Consider the following 23,652-nt stretch of genomic DNA (forward strand, 5'->3'; position numbering starts at 1 on the left):
TTAAGTTGGATTAGGGTTTGTAAACTTGAATAAAGAAAAAAAAAACCCCTAACTTTTCTATTTTGGGCAAATAGTACTTCATTTTTTTTGTGTGCAAGTATATGCTGAAAGTTCATTTAGACATAAAAGGCCCATTAAAGTAACTTGAAAGTCCTTTAGAAAGAATGGTGGGGCTAAAGAATTTATAATAATTAGTTTTAGTTAGTCATTTCTTAATTATTTATTTTTATTTATTTTTTGAATTTCTAAATTAATTTTTTTCTTCCCTTTCTAGGATTAATTTTTTTCTCCTTTCTTTTTTTTATTTTGGTTAATTTATTTTCTTTTCTTAGTATGGTTTATTTTATGTGTTGTACCTAATATACATGTAATTAAATTAACAAGTAATTCACTTATGAATTTAAAAGCAATTTTGTTATTTGTCATGACAAAGACATAGTAATATATGCTTAGTGGGTAATTTACACTATGACAAAGACATAGTAACATTTTCTTAATAATTAAGCTCTTAAGGAAAATAACTCACCTTTTTAAACTTATTAACACCATTAAACTTTCTATACTTGAATTTATTACCATTTTTTTTCAATTTTTAACATTACAACAACCATTAGAAAAAAATAATAATCAAATTATTTTTCAAAAAAAATTCTTCATCGAAGTCTATCATTATATTTGTTCAAATTTTGCCCCATCATCACATAGCTCACAAGAGAAAACACCTGCAAATAAGAAAACCACATGGATTATAAAGCAAAAGAGAACAGGATTTTATTTCTAGAAAGGATACAGCACATAACATTTGACATAGACATTCACAAATAGTTGGATGGTTATACATAAATCTTGCATTGACAGATGAAGCAAAGAAAAGGATGACTCGGAGCATGCAGCATCTCGCATTTGTGGACTCGGGAAGAGTTGACGCACGCAGCTGTTTTCATCTCTTGAACCAGCGACCTCGAGATCACAAATGAAATCATTTTACAGTTATACCAAAGCCATCCTCATCGATGAACAAAAGAAAACGAGGCAAAAACAAGGAAAGAAAAGAAAAACATAATAAGCAAGAAACCCGAGATCTGATTCACATTGGAAGGTTTGCAACTGAGAATAAGGTACTGGACTTGTACTTGCACTCAATTATCGGAGACCAAATCTCCCAAATGGATTTTGAAGTTGAAGCTAGCGCAGCTCAGTTGGTCATCGTTTTTATCCTTCATTATGAACTTAAGCGTGTAAGAACCCTGTAAAAACAAGCCAGCTGCGTGATAAAAATGAAGAAAAACGTATAAACATAAGGAAAGAAAGAGAGTGCAATGTTGTATAGCTGCGTAGTTGAGAGATTTAAAATTCAAATGGACTTCCTGTTAGATATATATATCATCTATGAGATACAGAATCTAGGCTCAAAAACGTTCTTAAAATTCAAATGGACTTCCTGTTAGATATATATATCATCCATGAGATACAGAATCTAGGTTCAAAAACATTCTTTTCTTCAGTGCTCTTGAGATTTAATACACAAGCAGGGGTTTGGGGTTGGAGGAATTAGAAAATTAATCACAGACTATATGCACATATAAATGCAAACGAAAAAAATAAAATAAAGAGACGTAAACTGTTGAATCCCACATCGGATTGGTTGTGGAAAGGGGTAATGTGCCTCTTATATGGGCAATCCTCTCCTTAAGCTAGCTTTTGGGGTGAGTCAGATCTGACCCAAATTTAATATGGTATCAAAGTCTCCCCATCCGATGTTGGGCCTCCCATAAACGTGTCATGCACCAGTAAAATTCTGGGCGTGAGGGGATGTGTTAAATCCCACATCGGTTGTGGAAAGGGGTAATGTGGGGGTGTGTTGAACTTGTGCCCTTCATATGAAATCTTTCTTTTCTTTTAGCCTCCGCTACAACACACTCTTTGAATAAGGGCCACAACCTTAACTGGAGAGATGAAGGATAGAGAGGCTAAGAACGATTTTTATCTTCATATATATATATTTTTTTTCAGTATAACATGGTCTTTTAGACCATATGAATGGGATTAAACCAATTACTTCAGTCAAGATAGGTATATGACGAAGTTTATTCCCACTTGTTGGCATAGAGGTCAGCTACTTGTGACCCAAGCCTTTCAAGGAGAAAAGCACATCTACAATGAAAAATTTTGGAATGAATTTTTAATTCTATTCCAATTTTAATTGCTCAATATAAGGTTTAAATATTTATACATAAAGAAACAACATAATTTAAGAATATTTACAATAAAAATAATATTCCTATAATCAAGCCTAATTCGTCCCAAATATCTGAATCCTCCTAATTAGAAATTTTCTATATTGCTCAACGCTCCCCCTCAAATTGGCGCATAGATATCACACATGACCAACTTACAAACTAAGGTGTGATAGGTCAACTTGCAAATTAAGGTGTGACAGATCTTGTTACTGAGCCCTTTTGTAAACACATCAGCTAGTTGTTCATCGAAAATCACATAATCTAATCCCAAAACACTATTTATTAACTTCTCTTTAATAAAGTGTCAATCAATTTTTATGCATTTCGTTCCATCATGTTGAACCGGATTGTGAGCTAAACTGATGATAGGTTCGTTATCACAGTACAAGAGTAGTTTTTCTCTCTCCAACAGTTTTAATTCCTCAAACAATCTTAGCAACCTTAAGAATTTACAAACACCTTGTGTCATAGCTCTATATTCCGCTTCAGCACTTAATCGAGTAACAACACTTTGCTTCTTGCTTCTCTAAGTGACAATGTTTTCTCCCACAATTGTGCAGTAACCACTACTCGACCTCCTATCATCAAGGGATTCAGTGCAATCTACATCTGTGAATGCATGTGTGCGGAGATGACCGCGTTTAGAAAATTGGAGACCTTTTCTAGGAGTAGGTTTATAATATTGCAAAATTTCTCAGATATCATGAATCTTTCAATTGATCCATCTGCTTTATATTCCACAATGAATACCCATTTGCAGTCAACTGGTTTTTTTCAAGCAGAAGACACCAACTCCCAAGTTTCATTTTTAGCCAAGGCTTTTATTTCTTCAAACATTGCTCCCTTTCAATTTGAATCTTTGAGAGATTCCTTCCAATCCTGTGGGATAGATATTAAGGAAATAGTCAAGACAAATACCCTATAGAATAAAGACAAAGAATCATAAGAGATAAAGTTAGAAATATAGTATTTTGTGCAACACCTAACTCTCTTTAATGAAATGTCGATCAACCTCTATGTGCTTCCTTCCATCATGTTGAACCGGATTGTGAGCTATATTGATGGTAGGTTTGTTGTTACAGTACAAGAGCAATTTTCCCTCTCCAACAGTTTTAATTCCTCCAACAATCTTTGTAACCATAGGAGTTTACAAACACCTTGTGCCATCGCTCTATATTCCGCTTCAGCACTTAATCGAACAACAACACTTTGCTTTTTGCTTCTCCAAGTGACAAGGTTTCCTCCCCACAAGTGTGGGGTAACCACTAGTCGACCTCCTATCAGCAAGGAATCCAACCCAATCTGCATCTGTGAATGCGTGTTTTTTTAGAATAATAATAATTGACTGAACTACTTGTTAAAGAAAAGAGTGAAAAGTGCGCTAGCTTCCCCTATTGGTATCAGAGCCTAGTTGGATAAAAGTCAATCTGTTTGGATCTAGTGAAACCCCAAGTCGCGTATCCGTTAGCCGTGAGGACTGAGTTGCTAGGCGTTTGGAGTAAATCGTTGACAGTGATCTAGATCAAAATGGATAGATTATTTGAAAACTTATCTGGTCTTGGTAGGAACAGTAGTGCATCAAGCTCTAGAACATTAGATAAAAAACGTATAAAAATAAAGAAATATTATTAGCATCGGACCTAGATACTAGTTTAAATAATTGGAAGTTACCTCATGTTTCTTCAAATCTTATATATAAAAATACTTTTAAATTTAAATCTGATTATGTTATAAAGACTGTAGAACAGGCTACACCGGTTCATGAAGAAATTCATTCAATGAGCCTGTTATCTGAAGAACTCATACGAAAGCATCAGGAGAAGTACCTCTTCCTACATATAGGAATGGTACAAGTTGCGGTAAAACCTGTAACTAGACTGGGTCTGAATACAGCTGCTATGCTTTGTGTAAGAGATAAAAGGCATAATAAGTTCAACGACTCCCTTTTAGGGGTAGTTGAATCGTCACTCTGTGATGGGCCAATCTTCTTTGAGTGTTACCCAAATCTTACTTTGTCTTTATCAGATCCTCATATTCTGAAGACCTTAATCTTAGATATAAAGACCATGGGATATGATATGGCGCCAGGATTTGAAAATTTAATCCTAATATACAGGATTCACTACAAAGCAATGAATTCAGTAGTCCCTAATCTAAGGGACGATGCAGCAAAGTTGATTTCTCCTAAAGGAACAACTACTTTGTTCGTGACTAATATGTCAAAAAGAAACTTAATAGTTCCAAAATCTATCAGATGGGATCAGGTTAATTTGCCTGAATCCACTTCAGTACAATCTGTTATAGAAACGAGAGAAGGGAGTGAGGCAATCTCCTTTGGAAGAAGCAGAAGCAGTAGAACTCTTTCGGGAAGATCAGTAATAACTGATCCCTTGCCACCAAGATCCTCAGTATCAAATATTGAGTCAATAACCAAAAGTAACTCGGTAAGTGGGTTAAGAAGAACAGAAGGAAAGGTAGCTCAGCCAATTTATGAAAGACCTCAAAGTCCTACTCCTTCAGATATGGGCTATGACGCAGAAAGCGTGATCTCACGACCATTTAAAATAATGGTCTTCGAAAAGGAAGAAACACCATTTCAAAAATGGTTCAAGATGGAGTTCTCTAAAAGAGAACAGAAAGCATGGCTCAAAAGGTATGACATATACAGGTACCAAAAGGACGGAACAAAAGCCTTTCCAGAATTCCTGAAACACTGTCTAACCCTAATGAGAAAGCCTTATCCCTATTACTAGGAAATTTAAGGGGGGTAGGGACCAGCACCTGCACCACCATCATCAACCTCGCCACCACTATCGAAAACCTAAAAGGTTTAGTAAAAGAGAAGCTGCTCGGATGACAAAGAAAGAAGTTCCTAATAGGAAAAGATATCCTAGCTCTAAGAAAGGCAAAACAGAAAAAACTGTGGTTTGCTACAAGTGCGGAAGAGTAGGCCATTACGCTAATAAGTGTAAAATGAAGCAGCAAATTCAAGCACTAACAATAGAACATGAAATAAAAGGAGCACTAGATAAATTGCTCCTAAGAGATACAGACTCGGAACAAGATGAAGTGGAAATCAATGCAATTGACTATACTTCTGAAGAAGAAAGTGCATCCTACGAAGAAGAGCAAAAGGAGAACACAGATTGTGACGGAGATCGTGATTATTACAAATCACTATGTGCAATGAACGGCCTACTAGTCTTAACCAAGGAAGAAGACCTAATTCTGGATCTAATCGATAATATCGAGAATCCAGAAAAGAAAAGAGAGAAACTGGAAGCCTATATTAAAATGTATAGGGACAAAGGAGGAACGCCACAAAGCTCAATCGAAAAGAAGATTGAATTGAAACAGCCTCAATATGACTTGAAGGAAATCCTAGAAAGAGTTAACTCAAAACAAGTCAAAGAGCCTACTCTAAAAGAGTTAAAGGCAGAATTGAACTCGGTAAAAAGCGAGATAAAAGAATTGAAAGAAAGGATAACAGTCCTAGAAATGATCAAAGAAGCACAGCTAGAACCGGAAGGAAAGGAATCAGATGACGATGAAGAAAACAAGAGTATAAACCACCTTCACTATGTCAACCGAGTTGAAAGAGTAATAACCCATAAGTGGCACACTAAGGTAACTATAGTAGCTCATCAGGAATACATATTCCAGACTGTCGCGTTAATCGACTCAGGAGCAGATTTGAACTGTATTAATGAAGGATTAGTTCCGTCAAGATACTTTTCAAAGACAGTAGAAGAACTGAATACGGCAGATGGAAGCAAAATGTCAGTTAAATACAAGCTGACCACGACCATTTGCAATCAAGGTACATGCTTTGAAATTCCTTTCTTAATGGTAAAAGACTTATCTCCCCCAGTTATCTTAGGAAATCCTTTTCTTCACATGCTGTATCCTATTCAGAAAATTTCTGAAGAAGGAATTAGCACTGAGATAGATGGAAAGGTAATTACCTTTCGCTTTATCTCTCAACCAAGGGTGAAAGAAATTGACGTACTAAAGCATAGTATCAAGAATAAGACTATTTCATCAACTCCTTAAAACAGGAGATTTCTTACAAGAACATAGCAGAAAGGATAAAAGATCCAAAGGTGCAGCAAGGGATTAAATCAATCCATGAAGATTTGCTAAAAGGTATCTGTGCAGAAAGTCCAAATGCTTTCTAGGAAAGAAAAAAAACATATGGTTAATTTACCGTATGAACCAAACTTCAATGAGAAAATGATCCCAACAAAGGCAAGACCTATAGCCATGGGACCAAGGCATTTAGAAATCTGCAAAAAGGAAATTGCGGAACTCGAGAAAAGGGGGTTAATCAGAAAAGGTAATAGCCCTTGGAGTTGTCCAGCATTCTATGTGGAAAATGCCGCAGAACTTGAAAGAGGAGTCCCAAGATTAGTAATTAACTACAAGCCTTTAAACAAGGCTTTGCGATGGATTAGATACCCATTGCCTAATAAAAGAGACTTATTAAATAGGCTCTTTGAGGCAACCATATTCTCCAAGTTCGACATGAAATCTGGGTATTGACAAATTCAAATTGCAGAAGAGGATAAGTACAAAACAGCATTTACTGTACCATTCGGACACTATGAATGGAACGTAATGCCGTTTGGCCTCAAGAATGCTCCATCAGAATTTCAGAAGATAATGAATGAAATCTTCAATGCTTATTCAGCATTTTCCATCGTCTATATAGATGATGTCTTGATATTTTCAAGAAATATAGATGAACATTTCAAGCATTTAAGAATGTTTGAGAAGATCGTTAAACAGAACGGTCTAGCAATTTCGGCAAGAAAGATAAAACTCTTTCAAACCGAAATCAGGTTCTTAGGTCATCATATCAATCAGGGAACAATCATTCCCATAGATAGGGCAATAGAGTTTGCTGATAAATTTCCTGATGAAATAAAGGACAAGACTCAACTGCAGCGGTTTTTAGGAAGCTTAAATTACGTCTCAGACTTTTACAAAAACCTTGCCCACGATGCAAAACCTTTGTTTCAGAGACTAAAGAAAACCCCACCTGAATGGAGTGTACAGCATACCCTAGTAGTCAGGAAAATTAAAGAAAGGGTAAAGACCCTTCCTTGCTTAGCCATATCACATACAGAGTCCTTCAAGATAGTAGAACCAGATGCCTCAGATAAGGGATATGGAGGAATACTTAAACAAAGGATAAATGGTAAAGAGTCTCTAGTAAGATTTACCAGTGGAATCTGGGTAAGACCAAGAGTAAATTACTCTACGGTAAAGAAAGAAATTCTGTCAATAGTTCTATGTGTTCAGAAATTTGAGTCTGATTTATTGAATCAGAAATTCTTGATTAGAATTGATTGTAAGAGTGCAAAAAAAATACTCTTAAAAGATGTTAAAAACATCGCTTCGAAACAGATATTTGCTAGGTGGCAGGCCATATTATCTGTCTTTGATTTTGATATTGAGTTTATCAAAGGGTCTAGTAATTCTTTACTTGATTTCTTAACAAGAGAGTTTCTTACAGGTAATGAGTTCAAGGACTCCGGCCAAAAGGCAGCATGAAGAATCGCCACCGCCTCCTCCGGTTAAAGAATCGGACAAAGTCAGAGAAGATGCTTATAAAATAAGCATAAATCCTGTCAACGAGAGAGGTAAACTACCCGTATATACCTATCAGCTTCTACATTCTGAATCCGATTGAGAAAAGGCATGAAGGCTTAAAGCCTTATGAGATAGCTGATTATTACACAGAACATCACTCGGCAGTTCCATTTATACCAAAAGCTTTCGACTACTATCAGTCGATTCTATCAGAAATAGGATCTGTTGATATATCACCCACAGAAAGAACTGGTCATCAATGGGTTTACAGTAAGTTCATAATTAGAAGAATTATTACCAGTGATGAATGGGGCGATTCTCTCTTTAAACAAATAGAGCTGAAGTATGGTAAACCTAGGTGGTACAGCTATTTTGATTACATACAAGCCTGGACAGGAGCATTACTGTATGAAAATAGACAAAGAAAATTTAGCTGGTTTCGGCAGTTCCACCTGGACAAGGAAGCTCAGGAATTTCCACCATGGTTCCATGAGTGGTTCTTCAATTGGTGAATATTCCCAATCATGTTACCAGACAAGGTAAGAACTGTTTATGAACAGTTTGCTAAGGTTAATAAACCAATCGGTAATGACCGACTCATGTTTACAATCCTGTATAAGATCCCATGGATCGTTAGATGGGATTATATAATCACCACTAAACTTAATGGAAAATTCAATGAATTTTCCATTAATAATGTACAATGGTTAACAAGAAGGATTATGGTCAAATGGTGGGATAAGTTCGATTTCTTTGGAACCTTGTCAGTATTTTATCATCAAGATTTTGTATTATGATTGGAGGGAATCTTATATTCTAGAAAAGTAAAATACAGGGTATGGTTGCAAGATCAAATATAGAAGCAGAATATCGAGCTATGGTTTTAGCAACATGCAAACTCATTTGGTTGAAGCAACTCCTTCAAGAATTGAAATATTAGGGATACTGGCCAAATGAAGCTGATATGTGATAACCAAGCTGCCCTCCATATTGCATCAAATCTAGTTTTTCATGAGAGAACGAAGCATATAGAGGTAGATTGCCATTTTATTAGGCAAAAGATTGAGTCAGAATGCATTTCTATTAGCTTTGTCAACTTGAATGATCAACTAGCTGATGTTTTCACAAAATCTCTTCAAGGTTCACAAATCGAGTATATTTGTAACTGATGACTTATTTGCTAATCCTAACTGATTCTAGGGATATGATTTGATTTGATTTGATTAGAATCCTTAATTATATCTGTAATTATTATTTGATTATTTGCTTCCTGTTTAGATATAATTCTTTGTGTATAAATAATCATATAAACCAATTGTAAAGATTAAGAGTGAAATATAAGAATTCTCTAAATTTTCTCAAAATTCTTCATGGTATCATAGCATTTTCCTGATTTTAGGGTTTAAATTTAATTTTTTCCTCTTTAGGGTTTCAAAACCCTAGATCTACCTTTTTTAGTACTAACCCATCTAGGAGTATTTCCTCCTCTCATCGTCGGCACCAGAACTGTCGCCGGCCGATTGCCCAGCTTCGACGCTGAAAAAGCCCGCACGTGAGGCTCACGCGCCTCCCTTTCCCGGCGCGTGACCAATCACCTGCCGCTGCTTCGCGGCTCCAAACACTTCGGCGATGATTCAGACCATCTTTTCCGGCCTTCCCGTGCCGCTACCCGGTCTTTTGGTGAATCGATTGGGCTCTCTTGTGTGTACAACCTTGGGTACCTTCTATTTTTTCACGGTTCACAAATCTTTACCATGGCAAAAGGTAAAAAGGTCTCGATTCCTAACTCTGATTCCTCGTCCTCCGGTGCCATATCTAACTTTGTAAAGTCAGGTAATGCTTCCTCTTTTGATAATGTTCCATGGATTATCGATTCTGGTGCGAATAAACACATGACAGGCTCTTCTAAAGGCTTTCTCAATTATTTTCCTTTTCTAACCAAAGATAGTGTCAGAATTGCTGATGACTCTTTTACTCCCATATTCGGAACAGGTTCTGTTATTTGCACATCCAACATTAAATTATCTGTCCTTCATGTTCACCATTTTCCTGTCAACCTTTTATCTGTCAGTGCTATTACTAATGCCCTTAATTATAAAATTGAATTCTTTCCTGATCATTGTGTTATTCAGGACCTTCACACAGGAAAGAGGATTGACAATGGTAGGCTTCATGATGGCTTATATATGTTGGAGGGTGATCCAGGTTCTTCGATATCTCAAACCTGTTTTGGAGAAAATAAGGATGTCAATCAGGAAATAATACAGTGGCACAGACGATTAGGGCATCCATAATTTTTTGCCTTAGAAAAACTTTATCCTAATTTGTTTGCTAGAACTCAGTTTGATTCTCTATTTTGTGATGCTTATGAGTATGCTAAACACATTAGAACATCCTATCCTTTGAGTCATAATAAAAGTCAAATTCCTTTTGCGACTATTCATTCTGATGTTTGGGGGCCTACTCAAACTGTCTCCTTGTCTGGTAATCGATGGTTTGTCACCTTTATTGATTGTTGCACTCGAATGACTTGGGTCTATTTGATTAAAGCTAAAAGTGATGTCTTTTCTTGTTTTCAATCCTTTCATAAGATGGTTTATACTCAATTTGATACTAAAGTGAAAATTTTGAGAACTGACAATGGAAGAGAATACATGGATAGTAGCTTTTCTGCTTATTTGGAGAGTAATGGGATAGTACACCAGACTAATTGTCCTTATACTAGTGCTCAAAATGGCGTTGCTGAGAGGAAAAATAGACATCTATTGGAGGTAGATCGATCTCTTATGTTCAACATAAATCTACCCAAAGCATATTGGGGAGATGCAATTCTTGCATCTGCTTATCTTATCAATAGAATGCCTCTCAAGACCCTTTGACTTTATGAGTCCTTTGGCGGTTCTACAAGGGAAGAATTCATACATTGTTCCACCAAAAGTATTTGGGTGTGTTTGCTTTGTCCATACTAGGACGGCAGGAAAATTAAATCCCAAGGCCCTTAAATGTGTGTTTGTTGGGTATTCTCCAACACAGAAGGGATACAAATGTTATCCTCCTCCCTTTAGGAAATACTTAGTTAGTATGGATATTACCTTCCGAGAAACTGAACTCTACTTCAATACCACACATTCATTTCTTCAGGAGGAGAATAATGAGCAAGAAGAGGTGATCCCGAATTCTGTGATTCTGAATAATATAGTTCAACTAGAAAGTTTGAGTTCTAGTAGACAGGGGGAGATGTCCAATCAAGGAGAGAGAACTGGTCGTTTGGACAAGTTAGATTTGAGAAGGTATTCAAGGAGAGACAAGGCAGAAGAAACCATTATGCAGTCTACTCAGAGTCAAGAACCTTCTCCTGGTGAGTTATCCAGTCATGAATCTTCTTCTGGTAAGTTACCCACAACTCTTTCTTTTGGTGAGTTATCCACAACTCTTGAATGTTCCAATGACTTAGATAAACCCATTGTACAAAGAAAAGGGGTCAGATCTTGTACTAAACACCCTATTTCTAACTTTGTTTCTTATGAATCTTTATCTCCTTGCTATAGAGCCTTTGCCTTGTCTATTTCCTCTGTGTCTATTCCATAGAATTGGAAGAAAGCTCTTGCAGATTCTAAATGGAAGAAAGCAATGATTGAAGAGATGAAAGCATTGGCTAAAAATGAGACTTGGGAGCTTGTCACTCTCCCACCTGCGAAGAAACTCGTTGGATGTAAATGGGTGTTCACAGTGAAATACAAAGCTGATGGCACAATTGAACGGTTTAAGGCCAGATTGGTTGCTAAAGGATTCACCCAAACCTATGGAGTGGATTACCAAGAGACATTTGCGCCAGTTGCAAAAATGAACTCAATCAGAGTTTTGTTATCCTGCGTAGCCAACTTGGACTGGAACTTGCAACAGTTTGATGTGAAGAATGCTTTCCTCCATGGAGATTTAGAGGAAGAAGTGTTCATGGAAATTCCTCCAGGGTTCGCTGATGAGAAGACATAAGGAAAGGTGTGCAGGTTAAAAAAGGCTTTGTATGGACTAAAACAATCTCCTAGAGCTTGGTTTGACAAGTTTAGCAGAGCCATGATGTCCTTTGATTACCAACAAAGCAATGCTGATCACACTCTGTTTATCAAACATCACAAGGGTAAAATCACCCTTCTTATTGTTTATATTGATGATATAGTGGTGACAGGCAATGACAAAGAGGAAATGACTCAACTAAAGAGGTTGTTAGCTCAGGAATTTGAAATCAAAGATTTAGGAAAACTGCAATATTTCTTAGGTATCGAGGTGGCTAGATTAGAAAAAGGAATTTTCAGTTCCCAAAGAAAGTACATACTGGATCTGTTGGAAGAAACTGGTATGATGGGGTGTAAACCAGCAGAATCTCTCATTGAAAGTAATAACAAGCTGGAAGCAGGAACTGGTGAGTCCGTGGATATTGGAAGATACTAGAGATTAGTAGGAAGGTTGATTTATCTCTCATACACTCGATCGGATATAGCCTATGCTGTTAGCTTAGTCAGCCAATTCATGCATGACCCTCGCAAGACTCATATGCAAGTTGTACTTCGCATCTTAAGATACCTAAAGTCTGCGCCAGGAAAATGGCTTCTTTACTCCAATCATGGTCACCTCCGAGTTGAAGCTTTTACAGATGCAGATTGGGCAGGATCTCTCAATGACAGGAGATCCACCTCTGGCTACTGCATAGGTGTGGGAAGGAACCTTGTCACCTGGAGGAGCAAAAAAACAAAATGTTGTTGCTCGATCAAGTGCTGAAGCAGAATACAGAGCAATGGTCCAAGGTGTGTGTGAACTCTTATGGTTACAAAAATTATTGGAGGAGTTGAGGTTGTTCGAGAGAGACAAGATAACTTTATATTGTGACAATAAAGCTACTATAAGTATAGCACAAAATCCAGTCCAACATGACCGGACGAAGCACATTGAAATTGATCGACACTTCATTAAAGAAAAATTAACAAACGATGTCTTGAGTCTAGTTCATGCGACTTCTACTGGGCAACTTGCAGATGTGTTTACTAAAGGGCTCAACAACAAAATCTACCATAATCTGATTTGCAAGTTGGGCATGTGTAACATCTTTGCACCAACTTGAGGGGGAGTGTTGACTTATTTGCTAATCCTAACTGATTCTAGGGATATGATTTGATTTGATTTAATTAGGATCCTTAATTATATCTGTAATTATTATTTGATTATTTGCTTCATGTTTAGATATAATTTTTTGTGTATAAATAGTCATATAAACCAATTGTAAAGATTAAAAGTGAAATATAAGAATTCTCTAAATTTTCTCAAAATTTTTCAGTAATAAGCTTGGAGCATATGACATGTACGCTCTAGCTCGAGTGGGAACGTTGAGATTCTTTCTATAAATAGCCTAGATTTGTAGTGATAATTAAGGATATGATTAGGATATGATTAGGCTATAATTAGGGAATTAATTTATTTTCTTATCTAGTATGTACTCTTATAAGTAGTATAAATATATACCCCAATTGACTTGAGGGGAATAATCAAGTATTTTTCCTCAAAACTTCTACTTTCTTCTTCTTTCTTTTCATCATCGATTTCAAGGTTAATTAATGAGTAATAAGACAATTAGATTAATTACAAACACATTTGAGCTTTAAGACACTCTCATTAATGGGTCTAAAATAGTAAGTGCTCCCTCCAACGAGCTTTTTTCTAGTCCATCGCCTTGTGACACAATCCGTGACCCAAGAACATAACACACTTGGTATGAGAAGATATAGAAAACATTAATGAGCCCCATTTCTAATTACAAAAGTCATAAAATTTTGACAAGGTTTTCTTTTAGCATTGCAACTTTCCTGCAACATAATTCTGCTCATATTGGTCAAATTACTACTTTGTTTCTGTGAGATTAGATAATAATTGATCGCTAACATTTCTTATTCTACCTGATGATCTGAGATCCAGAAAATAGGGTTTTACAATGGGTTCAGTAAGACAGGGAAAAACTTGGACCTAGAGGAGAGTATTTCTCCTTTTATATGTTTCTTTTTGTCTGCTAGTGATGTGTAACAGAACGTGTAGCATTGGACCACCTGTCCCTACTACGTTGATACGGATGTATGAGGGAATCAGATCTCTTTCCCATGCATAACGTCCCCTGATTCTCCCCGGACGCGCATGCGGATGGTCCCATAAGGCGAAAGGGCTGAACTCCCTCCTAGCTCTGGGCTGGGCCGAAGGATGAGGATAAGGCTAGGCCCGGAGGGGATCTGTTCATTGGGCCGAATGAGCTGGACCGGCCTGATTGAAGAATCTGACAGGAGTCCGGTCTTTGAGCTGAGCGGGTTGGGCCTGGCTCTTAAAAGAGACTTAGAAGCCTTCGGATTATGGGCTATCCCAATGGGCCTGGCCTCAGTCCGGGGTGAAAAAACCCAGCGGTCATCAATTGCCCCTTTACCTTCTCGTCAGTTATTGCTTCGACTGATGAAGGGGTAAATCCCAAGAATCATTATGACCGCGTCTGTTTATGTACTGCTTCCTTCGTAATGCCTTTTCATCTTTTTGTCCTTTTGACTTTCGAGTCCCCTCTGTCTTTTTCCATTTCTGGCTTTCCTCTATTCTTTGTGCGTACTATCATCTTCACTTTCTTGCTTTTATTTTCCAGGTACGCCTTCCTTCCTTTTCTATGAATATCTTTTAAGGATCCTGACGCCGCTAGCCTAGAGTCTAGCATCACCTCGTTCAGCATAAGAACCTCCTTCTCAGGGTATCTTTCGATACCACCCCCTTCTTCCCTTTCAGGACCTTCGCCAGGATGGAGGGGTCTTTCCTTCCGATCCATATACCTCTGGTATAATCGATCTTCATGAAGGCGTGAACTCCTTTCTCTTATTTCTTTTCTTCCATGGGATTTTTATAGCATTTCGAGATTGCTTCTCAAGTGTCAGCCACTAATTTTATTCTCTTCATATTTTCTTTTGAACCTATCTGTCTGAGTGGGGGTTTCACATTCATGAGGCATTCGTTTGGTACCTTATTCGGGCTGGTCAAGGCGAGCCGAAAATTTTATTATCTTGTCCCTTATAGATGCCCGTTTTGATCTTGCTTTTGTGATTTTTGTTGAGAGCCGTTTTAACTTGCCTCGGTTTTGAATTTTTTGCAGTTTCTTAGGTGAAGATGAATCAGATTGAACCCCCTAAAATTCTTACGCTGTCCAGGGGGAGTCTGAATGTAGCCCCGGACGCCCTTCTGGTAGGACGATCGGCGGGGGGGTTTACCCAACTAGTGGTCGAAGTTATATCGTTCAGGTCGTCCAGCCGGCCTCCTCCTTTTGTTCCTGCCCAAGCGTCGGAGCCAAGCTTTCTCGGTGCCGAATCTTCAAGGCAGCCAAGTATTGACAAGTCCGTCTCAGCCGCACTAGTTGTTCAAGCTCTCAGGTTCCCTCGGGCTTCAAGGCTGAACGAGGACTCCGGTTTGACGGGAGCGAAGCTTGCCCCGTCTTTTGGCGATGCTTCTGGAGAGAGGCCTGAGGCCTTCATAGCTGAGATGGGGACCCTTGCTAGCAGGGCTAAGATCACCTTTGTGAGGAATGTCTATGGGGTCCCTTCCGAGGTCGGTCGACTGCCGAGGATAGGGAACTCAGCTTTGTGGATGATGGGGGTGTAGCGGAGAAGGTCGGAGGCAAGTGTCCCATTCTCATCAAAGTGCTTGTCCTGGTTCGCGCTCCAAAGAAGTCTTAGGCTTCTGGAAAATCGGCTCCTGTCTTTCTTTCTCCCGGGGAGGAGGAGAAGGTTCTCGTGGTGCCTCTGATGTCTGTTCCTAACTCAAACTCATGGAATAACATGGTTTCTGAGGCTTACTGTGAGATACAAGATGCTGTTCACACATGTAACATAAGCAAGGGTAATCTGCTAAAATCAGTCCAACATAGTATGTGTGTAGGTTTGCAACATTCACTTGTTCCATTGCTCTTCAGAATGCCTCGTCAATTTTCCTCGGCTTGCTCGAGCGTATCGTGCATCACACTTGGGCGACAGAAAGCCTGCTTATGACGGAATAGTGAGAGATGCTTATGGGAATCAACTTGTTCAGCTCTCCTATAATAACAAGATAGAGTTCGGTTGGAGAGTGGGGGACCTCTAAGGGAGTATAAAGAGTCCGCCGAGCTAAAAAGGGAACAGGATAGATAATAGCACCTCTGGTTGTGTAAGTCCTTTAAGGACAGTTTTTCCTTCAGTGGAGTAGGCACTTGTAACATGCTATAAATGTACTTTTCTTTTAATGAAACTTTATTTTTACTTGTTTTGCTTGTTTTCTTCTTTTTGCTTTCAAACTCATCAGAACTGAAATTCTACTAATTGACTGAACTTTTGGCTCATAGACTCATTTATTTCGCTAAGGCATTCTTATCTGTAAGCTCTTTCTGGGCTGGACTCTCAACCTGCAAGTTCTTATGATTCTTGCAAGGACAGCCTCAGTTTTCTCTTATTACTTCGTTATTATGAGCTCGGTCATACAGCCCTTGTTTAATAATAATAAGTCAGATCGCGTACCTTTGAAGGTAATAAGCAGGGCTGGTCTTTTTGCCCTTAGTTCCAATTTGATAAGGGCTAAAACTGGGGTTTCATCTGCTCATGCCTTTGGATTTCTCCTCGAGTTGCCCCTTTTACCTCCTCAGCATTTATGGCGTGAGTGGTGAGGGGGTAAATCCCTAAACTTCATTTGGAATGGCGCTGATTTATTTTAGATGATTTTACCTTTCTGTCTGGTAATGAGTTCGGGTATCTGGTCTCCTTTAAGGTTATCCTTTGTCAGTTGGTGCGGTGTGGGCTGTATGCCCCACTGGGAGGGGGAGTTCAGCTGTGTTGTCGTTTTCCTCTCCCATGGTCATTTTTGCTAAGTGTTTGTTTATTGTGAGTTGATCCGAGCTGTGGGTGGGATCATTTACTTTTGTCGTGAGTTCGTCCGTTCAGCTGATCAAGGAGCTCGGATTTTTGTTATTTACTTGGATTTTTGTGCTACAGCTTTTGCATTGTTTGTGTGACGAGCTCATGAGTTCGGAAATTCTCCTTTTTGTGAAGTTAGCGCTTAATTTCTTGCTTTCTTGACGAGCCTCAGACGGACTGTGTTTTAGGGCTCCAGGTCATTTTTGTTCCGAGGAAATCTTGTTGATCTCTCGGCCGTTTTTGCTCCAGGATGTCTTTTTGAGATCCTCGCTGGCCGTTTTTGCTCCGGGGAGATCTTGTTGATCCCGCCAGCCGTTTTTGCTCCGGGAGGTCTTTTTGAGATCCTCGCCGGCCGTTTTTGCTCCGGGGAGATCTTGTTGATCCCGCCGGCCGTTTTTGCTCCGGGAAGATCTTGTTGATCCCGCCGGCCGTTTTTGCTCCAGGAGATCTGGAGATCTGGAGATCTTACGAGATCCTGGCCGTTTTTGCTCCGGGAGGTCTTTTTGAGATCCTCGCCGGCCGTTTTTGTTTCGGGGAGATCTTTGTGATCCCGCCGGCCTTTTACCTTTCAGGAGGTCTCTATGTTTCCAGGAGGTCTTCTTGGTATCTGTTCTTTTCTTTTCCTGAGAGAGTTAATACTCATAATAATAATAGAGTTAATTATTGCATTTATAAGATGGTGTTATTCCGTGCTTTCATAGTACAAGAATTTCTTTTCACAAATATTCTAAGGAAAATACCTCTCTAACTTGTTTAACCTTTTGTTCGACCATATTTTCATAGTGCAAGAATTTCTTTTCACAAGTATTCTAAGGAAAATACCTCTCTAGCTTGTTTAACCTTTTGTTCGACCATGTTGATGGTCCCATTGGATCCGTCATTCACCTGCCCTGCTCCCGCTCTTCTGAGTGTCTGTCCTGTTGGGTTTGGCTTGAGGCCTTTGTTCTTCTGGTTTCTTTATGAAGTTCTTGAGGTGTCCCCTCTTTATTAGTCTTTCGATCTCAACAATCAGCTGGAAGCAGTTATTGGTGTCGTGGCCGTTCGTGCGGTGGTACTGACAATATTTGTCAGGATCTCGTTGATTCGATTCCGTTTTCATAGGCTTGGGCCACTGAAGGAATTCCTTGTCTTGGATGGCCATGAGCACTTCGGCTTTAGAGGCATTGAGAGGGGTCGGTTTCTCTGGAACCCACGGGGGGAGTGACCTTTGCTCTGAGGCCCGAGGAGGGAGAGGTCTTTGGTCCCTGTGCTCCCAGGGTTGTCTATACGGTTCAGGTCTCTTGCCATGCTTTTTCTCGTGCCTCTCCGGCCTTCCCTCCTCCGGTGCTTTCCCCTTATCTGTCGCTCCTTTGGCGAACCTGCTTGTCACTAAGGCATCATCCTGCCTTATGTATTTTTCAGCCCGCTTCATTAGCTCGGCCAGTGAGGTCGGAGGCTTCCTGCTCAGTGAACCAAAGAACTCGGCTGAGGTCGTCCCCTTCTGCATGGCTTCTACAGCCCTTCCTTCATCGAGCTCGAAAATTTGCAAGGCTTCCGTGTTGAAACGGGCGACGTATTCCCTAAGTGATTCGTCTCTCCTCTGTCTGATCGTCTCCAGGTAACTCGTCTTCCTATCTGCGGGCACCCCGGCGATAAACCGGCTGATGAAGCGGGTGGCCAGATCTCCAAAGCTACTAATACTTCCTGCCTCTAGGCTGTTGAACCACGCCCATGCTGGCCCCGAGAGCGTCGTAGGAAATACCTTGCACATCAGGGCGTCTGACAAAGTTTGCAGCTCCATGAAAGTCTTGTAGTTCAAGACATGCTCCCTAAGGTTCCCAGCCCCGTCATATGCGGCCATAGGCGGCATCATAAACTTCTTGGGGACAGTCTCTTGCTATACCCACTTCGAGAAGGGCGAAGAGGTGGGCAGGAGGGCCTGGTTCTGATCCTTCGTTCCTAGCTCGGCCAAGAGTTGCTCTCTCATCTTTTGCAACTTCTGGTCTACACTCTCCCCTTCCCGCCTGGGCTTCCTCTCCTGGTGGGCCTCCTCTTCCCATGTCTCACTCCCCACTCTTCCGGTGGTTCCAGCGGAGTAGCTATCGACTTCATCATTCTCTATCAGCTCCTTCACCCTCCTTCCATGAACTCGAGCTTCCGGCTCTTTCTCTTCTCCGGCTCTCCTCCTCCCGTCTCCGGTTTCTTGGCTGACAGTTCTGGGGTGGTTGAAGGTAGGCTGAGGTTCGTTGGTCTGGGGTTCTTCTACCACCGGTGACACGTTGGCGGGGGTGTTAAGGCCCCGTTGCTGCATTATCCGCCCCAGCCAGTGGGCGGTGCTCTGTAGTTGGAGGGCCATAGTTTGGAGGTCTTGGTTGGACAAGGTGGCGGCGGAAGCATTCCCCGCCAGGCTTGGCGAGGGGTTGAAAGGGATTGGTGTTTGGTTATTTGGTGTTGTAGGACTAGAAAAGGAGAACTGCTGCCCCTCTTGGGCAGAGCTCAGGTCATTTGGAGTGACGTTGTTTTCGTTGTAATTAGCCATTGTGGATCTCAGTGGGTATTTTGTGAGAGTGGAACTCTGGCGATGAAAAGATCTCCTTCGTCCCCACAGACGGCGCCAATTGATGATCTGAGATCCAGAAAATAGGGTTTTACAATGGGTTCTGTAAGACAGGGAAAAACTTGGACCTAGAGGAGAGTATTTCTCCTTTTATATGTTTCTTTTTGTCTGCTAGTGACGTGTAACAGAACGTGTAGCATTGGACCACCTGTCCCTGCTACATTGATACGGATGTACGAGGGAATCAGATCTCTTTCTTATGCATAACGGCCCCTGATTCTCCCTGGGCGCGCATGCGGATGGTCCCATAAGGCGAAAGGGCTGAACTCCCTCCTAGCTCTGGGCTGGGCCGAAGGATGAGGATAAGGCTAGGCCCGGAGGGGATCTGTTCATTGGGCCGAATGAGCTGGACCAGCCTGATTGAAAAATCTGACAGGAGTCCGGTCTTTGAACTGAGCGGGCTGGGCCTGGCTCTTAAAAGAGACTTAGAAGCCTTCGGATTATGGGCTATCCCAATGGGCCTGGCCTCAGTCCGGGGTGAAGAAACCCAGCGGTCATCACTACCAAACATCCCATGACAACTGAGGATCCCCACCCAAACCTATTATATTCAATAACTGAATTTAGAACTTAGAACTTTAATTTTGTAAGAAACTTGGAAAATTTAGGCTAGCAAGATATGATAACTTCCACAAACAAAATCTTTTTGTAGACACTACCGTTTAGCCTTTCAATCCAAAGCCATCCCATCCTTTGGATTGAAGTTGCACAAGAATTTAGTCCTCACTTGTAGAAATTAGAAAAAAAGAAAATAGATATCTAAGGAGACTCCCTTCCCCCCTATGTGGATGTGTGAGAGTGTGTGTAAAGGGATCAACCATAAAGAATATCACGGGTGTATAGAAATACTCTCGACCTCATTAAATTTTGGTCTCTATGAAAATCTAATTCCTATATTAATAATCTGATCAGGTAGAACTCAGTCATACTGCATTCCAAACAAGCTCCAGTAAGTGATTTGGTTATGGTCTCTGCAAACTCAAATCTTGAACAATTTAATCTACAATGTGTTTTGGGAATTTCTACCTTTCTTATCTATTGCGAGAGAACTCTATGATATTTGAGTTAGGAAACTCAACCTTGTGAAAAATACTGATTTGCTTCTTTCCATTCATAATCATAATATGATAATACGCTTAACACAAAACTAACTTGATAACTCTCATCTATTAAAGAACCTACAATCAAAGCAACAAAAGAAACGAAACTTATCCCACAATTTAAGCAACATTAAAGAGGGAAAACAAAGAAAATATCACATAACTGCTAATTTTAAAGGAAACTAACAATCATTCTATCATATGCTAACTGATGATAATCAGTGTTTAAACACATAATAGTTCCTTTTCTGAAATCTAAAGTTTAGCAATATAGGGGAAAGGCAAACCACAAAGGTAAACAAAACATGACAAGGAAGAAATAAAATTCTTATACTTAGTAAAACTAGTCAACAACATGGAAGATTCACTTATTTTGGATTTGGAAATCTAATCTTTCCATCCAATGTCTAGCAATAACACAAATGTAAAAAGGTCTTAATGAGACACAAGTAAAAAGGTCTTAATGAAGTAGGCAAAAAAACAGGGAGTATGATATATAAAATCAAAGGATTTTGACATTTGAGAGAAATATAAAGTTAATCAAATGTTGGTAAACAAGAATTACAAGTGTTGATAAATAATCCACAGTTGTTTTAAGAATAAGCCCAGCTAAGGCACAAAAAGGTTTTGAAGGCTGAAGCCAAGGAACAATTGAGCACGGCGGTATGCCTTTGAGTGACATGGTGAAAGAAATAAAATTTCCTGTGATATGCAAGATTAAATAAAACCATATATTCATAAGACAAATAATCTGTTGGTGATCTCTTCTTTTGAATTTTATGAGCATGTGTACCATTTAGGATCTCTATGGAATTATTAATGCTAGAATCGCTAAAATCCATGCGTGCCTCAATGCATTTCAGTCCACAAAAATGCTTTCCTAATTTCCCATTGAGTATTCACTTTCATATAGTGCAAACAATCAGTATTACAAGTGCAAGTGCATACACAATCTCATTCAAATGATTTGGATGTTTAAGCTAGAAAAGTTTGATGATAGATGAGCTGAAGTAGAACAATGAGATAGTTAAAAATGATTACAGGCTATAGCATCGATCCTATCAGAATGAAACTTACTGGGGGAGTGAATCCAGGTAGTGTTTGGGTGTGGGATAGAAAAAAGCTGCCTCCTTCAACAGGGCAGGATATCTTCTCACAAAGATCATGGGTTTCTTTATGGACAATCACAGAAAAAAAATATACATAAATATCTAGCTTCCCACCACTGATAGATTTACCTGAACAAGAGACGAGAAAAACTTATATAGGCAACTATCACAAATAAATAATAGAGAGGGGGGGTGTTTGCCCGAAAGGAAAGGTAAATTACCAGTAGAAGCTGAGATGTTGAAGGTGGCTGGTTTGCCAGCCACCACAGGATCAGGTGAAATTTCAACTCCAAGGATCTTTACATCATAGTTACCTTTATTATCTGCACTTGAATCCAACACATGAACAGCTACTTGATATATTTAAAGGAAGAAAATAGAAATTGAAAATATAAATGACAAGTTATCAACTTCTGATAAATGAATCAACCCAATTCAGCACTTCAACATGGCAAATGTTATATCAATTTCCCATAAAAATTCTGGCTTCTAAGCTAATAATCTGCTAAATATTGACAAAAGCCAGAAAAACAAAGATCAGAAAAAGCGAACTAGATGAAAACCCTGAAGCAGAATGAAAAATTAAAGTCAAAATTTCTATGCGACCAAATTCAGAAGAAGAAGAAGAACAAGAAATTAAAACGAAAGATAATGTAATAGATTGACACTGACCACAATACTTGACAGAAGTGGCCTGAATTGAGGGTAACAGGAGATGAATAGCAAAGAGAAGCACGAGGGTTTGCTTCAACTGAGAAGATGATACAGTGCCCATGGACATTTTGCTGAGTTCTCTGCTTTACAGAGTGCGGGGAACTCTAGAGAAATCAATAAAATGAAGAATATTTTACTTTTTCATTTTTTATTTATAATTATTGGGAGAGGAATATTATGGAGTAAAGGACAGAATCTAATTGTAGATATTTCCATGTTCACTTTGTTTCTTTTGTAAGATCTCTCTCCAGAGAAATTTTTCTTTGAAAACCAAAATCTGAATAACTCCATAAACTTTTTATAAGAAATAAGTAAATACAAATCAACTTTTCCAAATAAATCCATAAATTTTAGTGATCTATTAAATAAAATAATTTAAAATTTTTTTTAAATCACATTTATATTTTAAATTTTATTTTTAAATAATAAAAATAAAATTTAATGTATTTTAATCTCAATCTTATTTAATTATTATTAAATTTAATTATACCATCTTTTGTAAATATATTATTTTTTCCTTAATTTAATAATTAAAGAATTGTAAAAATTAATTTTTAAATTAAATTTCACATATTTTAATTTTTTTATTAATAAATACTAAAATAACAAAATATAATCTTAATTTAATTTTAACAACTTTTTAGCTCTTTCAAAAATTATGTACATGATTTCAATATTATTGAATATCAATAAAATACTCTATCAAAAGTTTAATTAAATATTTATTCTCAATACTTTATACCCTAATATATTATTAAAATTAATTTAAAGTATTATTTTGTTATTCTAATATGTATTAATAAAAAAAAACTAATTAAGATATGTTAACTTTAGGTTAAATTTAACTTCCATAATTTTTTAATTATTGAGAATGGATAAATAATATAATTAACAAAAAGAGAATATTATTGAATTTAATGGATACAGCTAAAATAAAAATATTTATTTTAAAAGAATATTTTATGAATAAAAAATTTCAAGTTGAGTTCTTAAAACACTAAGGTTAGATTCTACATCATCTACTCTCTCTTTAACTTGAGTTTCCTCTCTTATCTCTCATTCAGTATCGCCAATTATAAAGTGATTCCCAAGTTAATCCTCGTCAAAACAAGATGGATCAATGTTTGTTTTCTCACCAACACTAGTTTTCATGATCCGTAATTCTAAAAAGTAAATATTAAGTCATCTAATATTTACTTTTTTGATAGGAACTCCAAATTAACGAGAATAAAAAAATATGAATCTTGAAATGGAGAAAATAGAGTTAAGAGCAAATCGAAGTAAGTTATTTTTAGAAGATGCTTAGGGGTTTTTCATCGTGCTAGCTTGAGATGCTAGCTTGAGGTGCTTACC

At 38.4% G+C, this 23,652-nt stretch overlaps 1 protein-coding gene across 1 annotated transcript; it reads right to left on the bottom strand.

The window, feature by feature from the left end:
• Positions 1–746: 746 nt before the first annotated feature.
• LOC110608004 (putative phosphatidylglycerol/phosphatidylinositol transfer protein DDB_G0282107) lies at positions 747–22,430 on the bottom strand. Its single transcript, XM_021747199.2, has 4 exons — positions 22,258–22,430; positions 21,807–21,908; positions 21,554–21,714; positions 747–1,247 (listed from the first exon to the last, which is right to left on the bottom strand). Exons 1-4 carry the CDS (start codon positions 22,364–22,366, stop codon positions 1,140–1,142), a joined length of 480 nt encoding a protein of 159 aa, XP_021602891.1. The 5' UTR covers positions 22,367–22,430; the 3' UTR covers positions 747–1,139.
• Between the last annotated feature and the right edge of the window lie 1,222 nt (positions 22,431–23,652).

Source organism: Manihot esculenta, chromosome 11 (assembly GCF_001659605.2).
Source record: "Manihot esculenta cultivar AM560-2 chromosome 11, M.esculenta_v8, whole genome shotgun sequence".
In the NCBI taxonomy this organism is placed as follows: domain Eukaryota; kingdom Viridiplantae; phylum Streptophyta; class Magnoliopsida; order Malpighiales; family Euphorbiaceae; genus Manihot; species Manihot esculenta.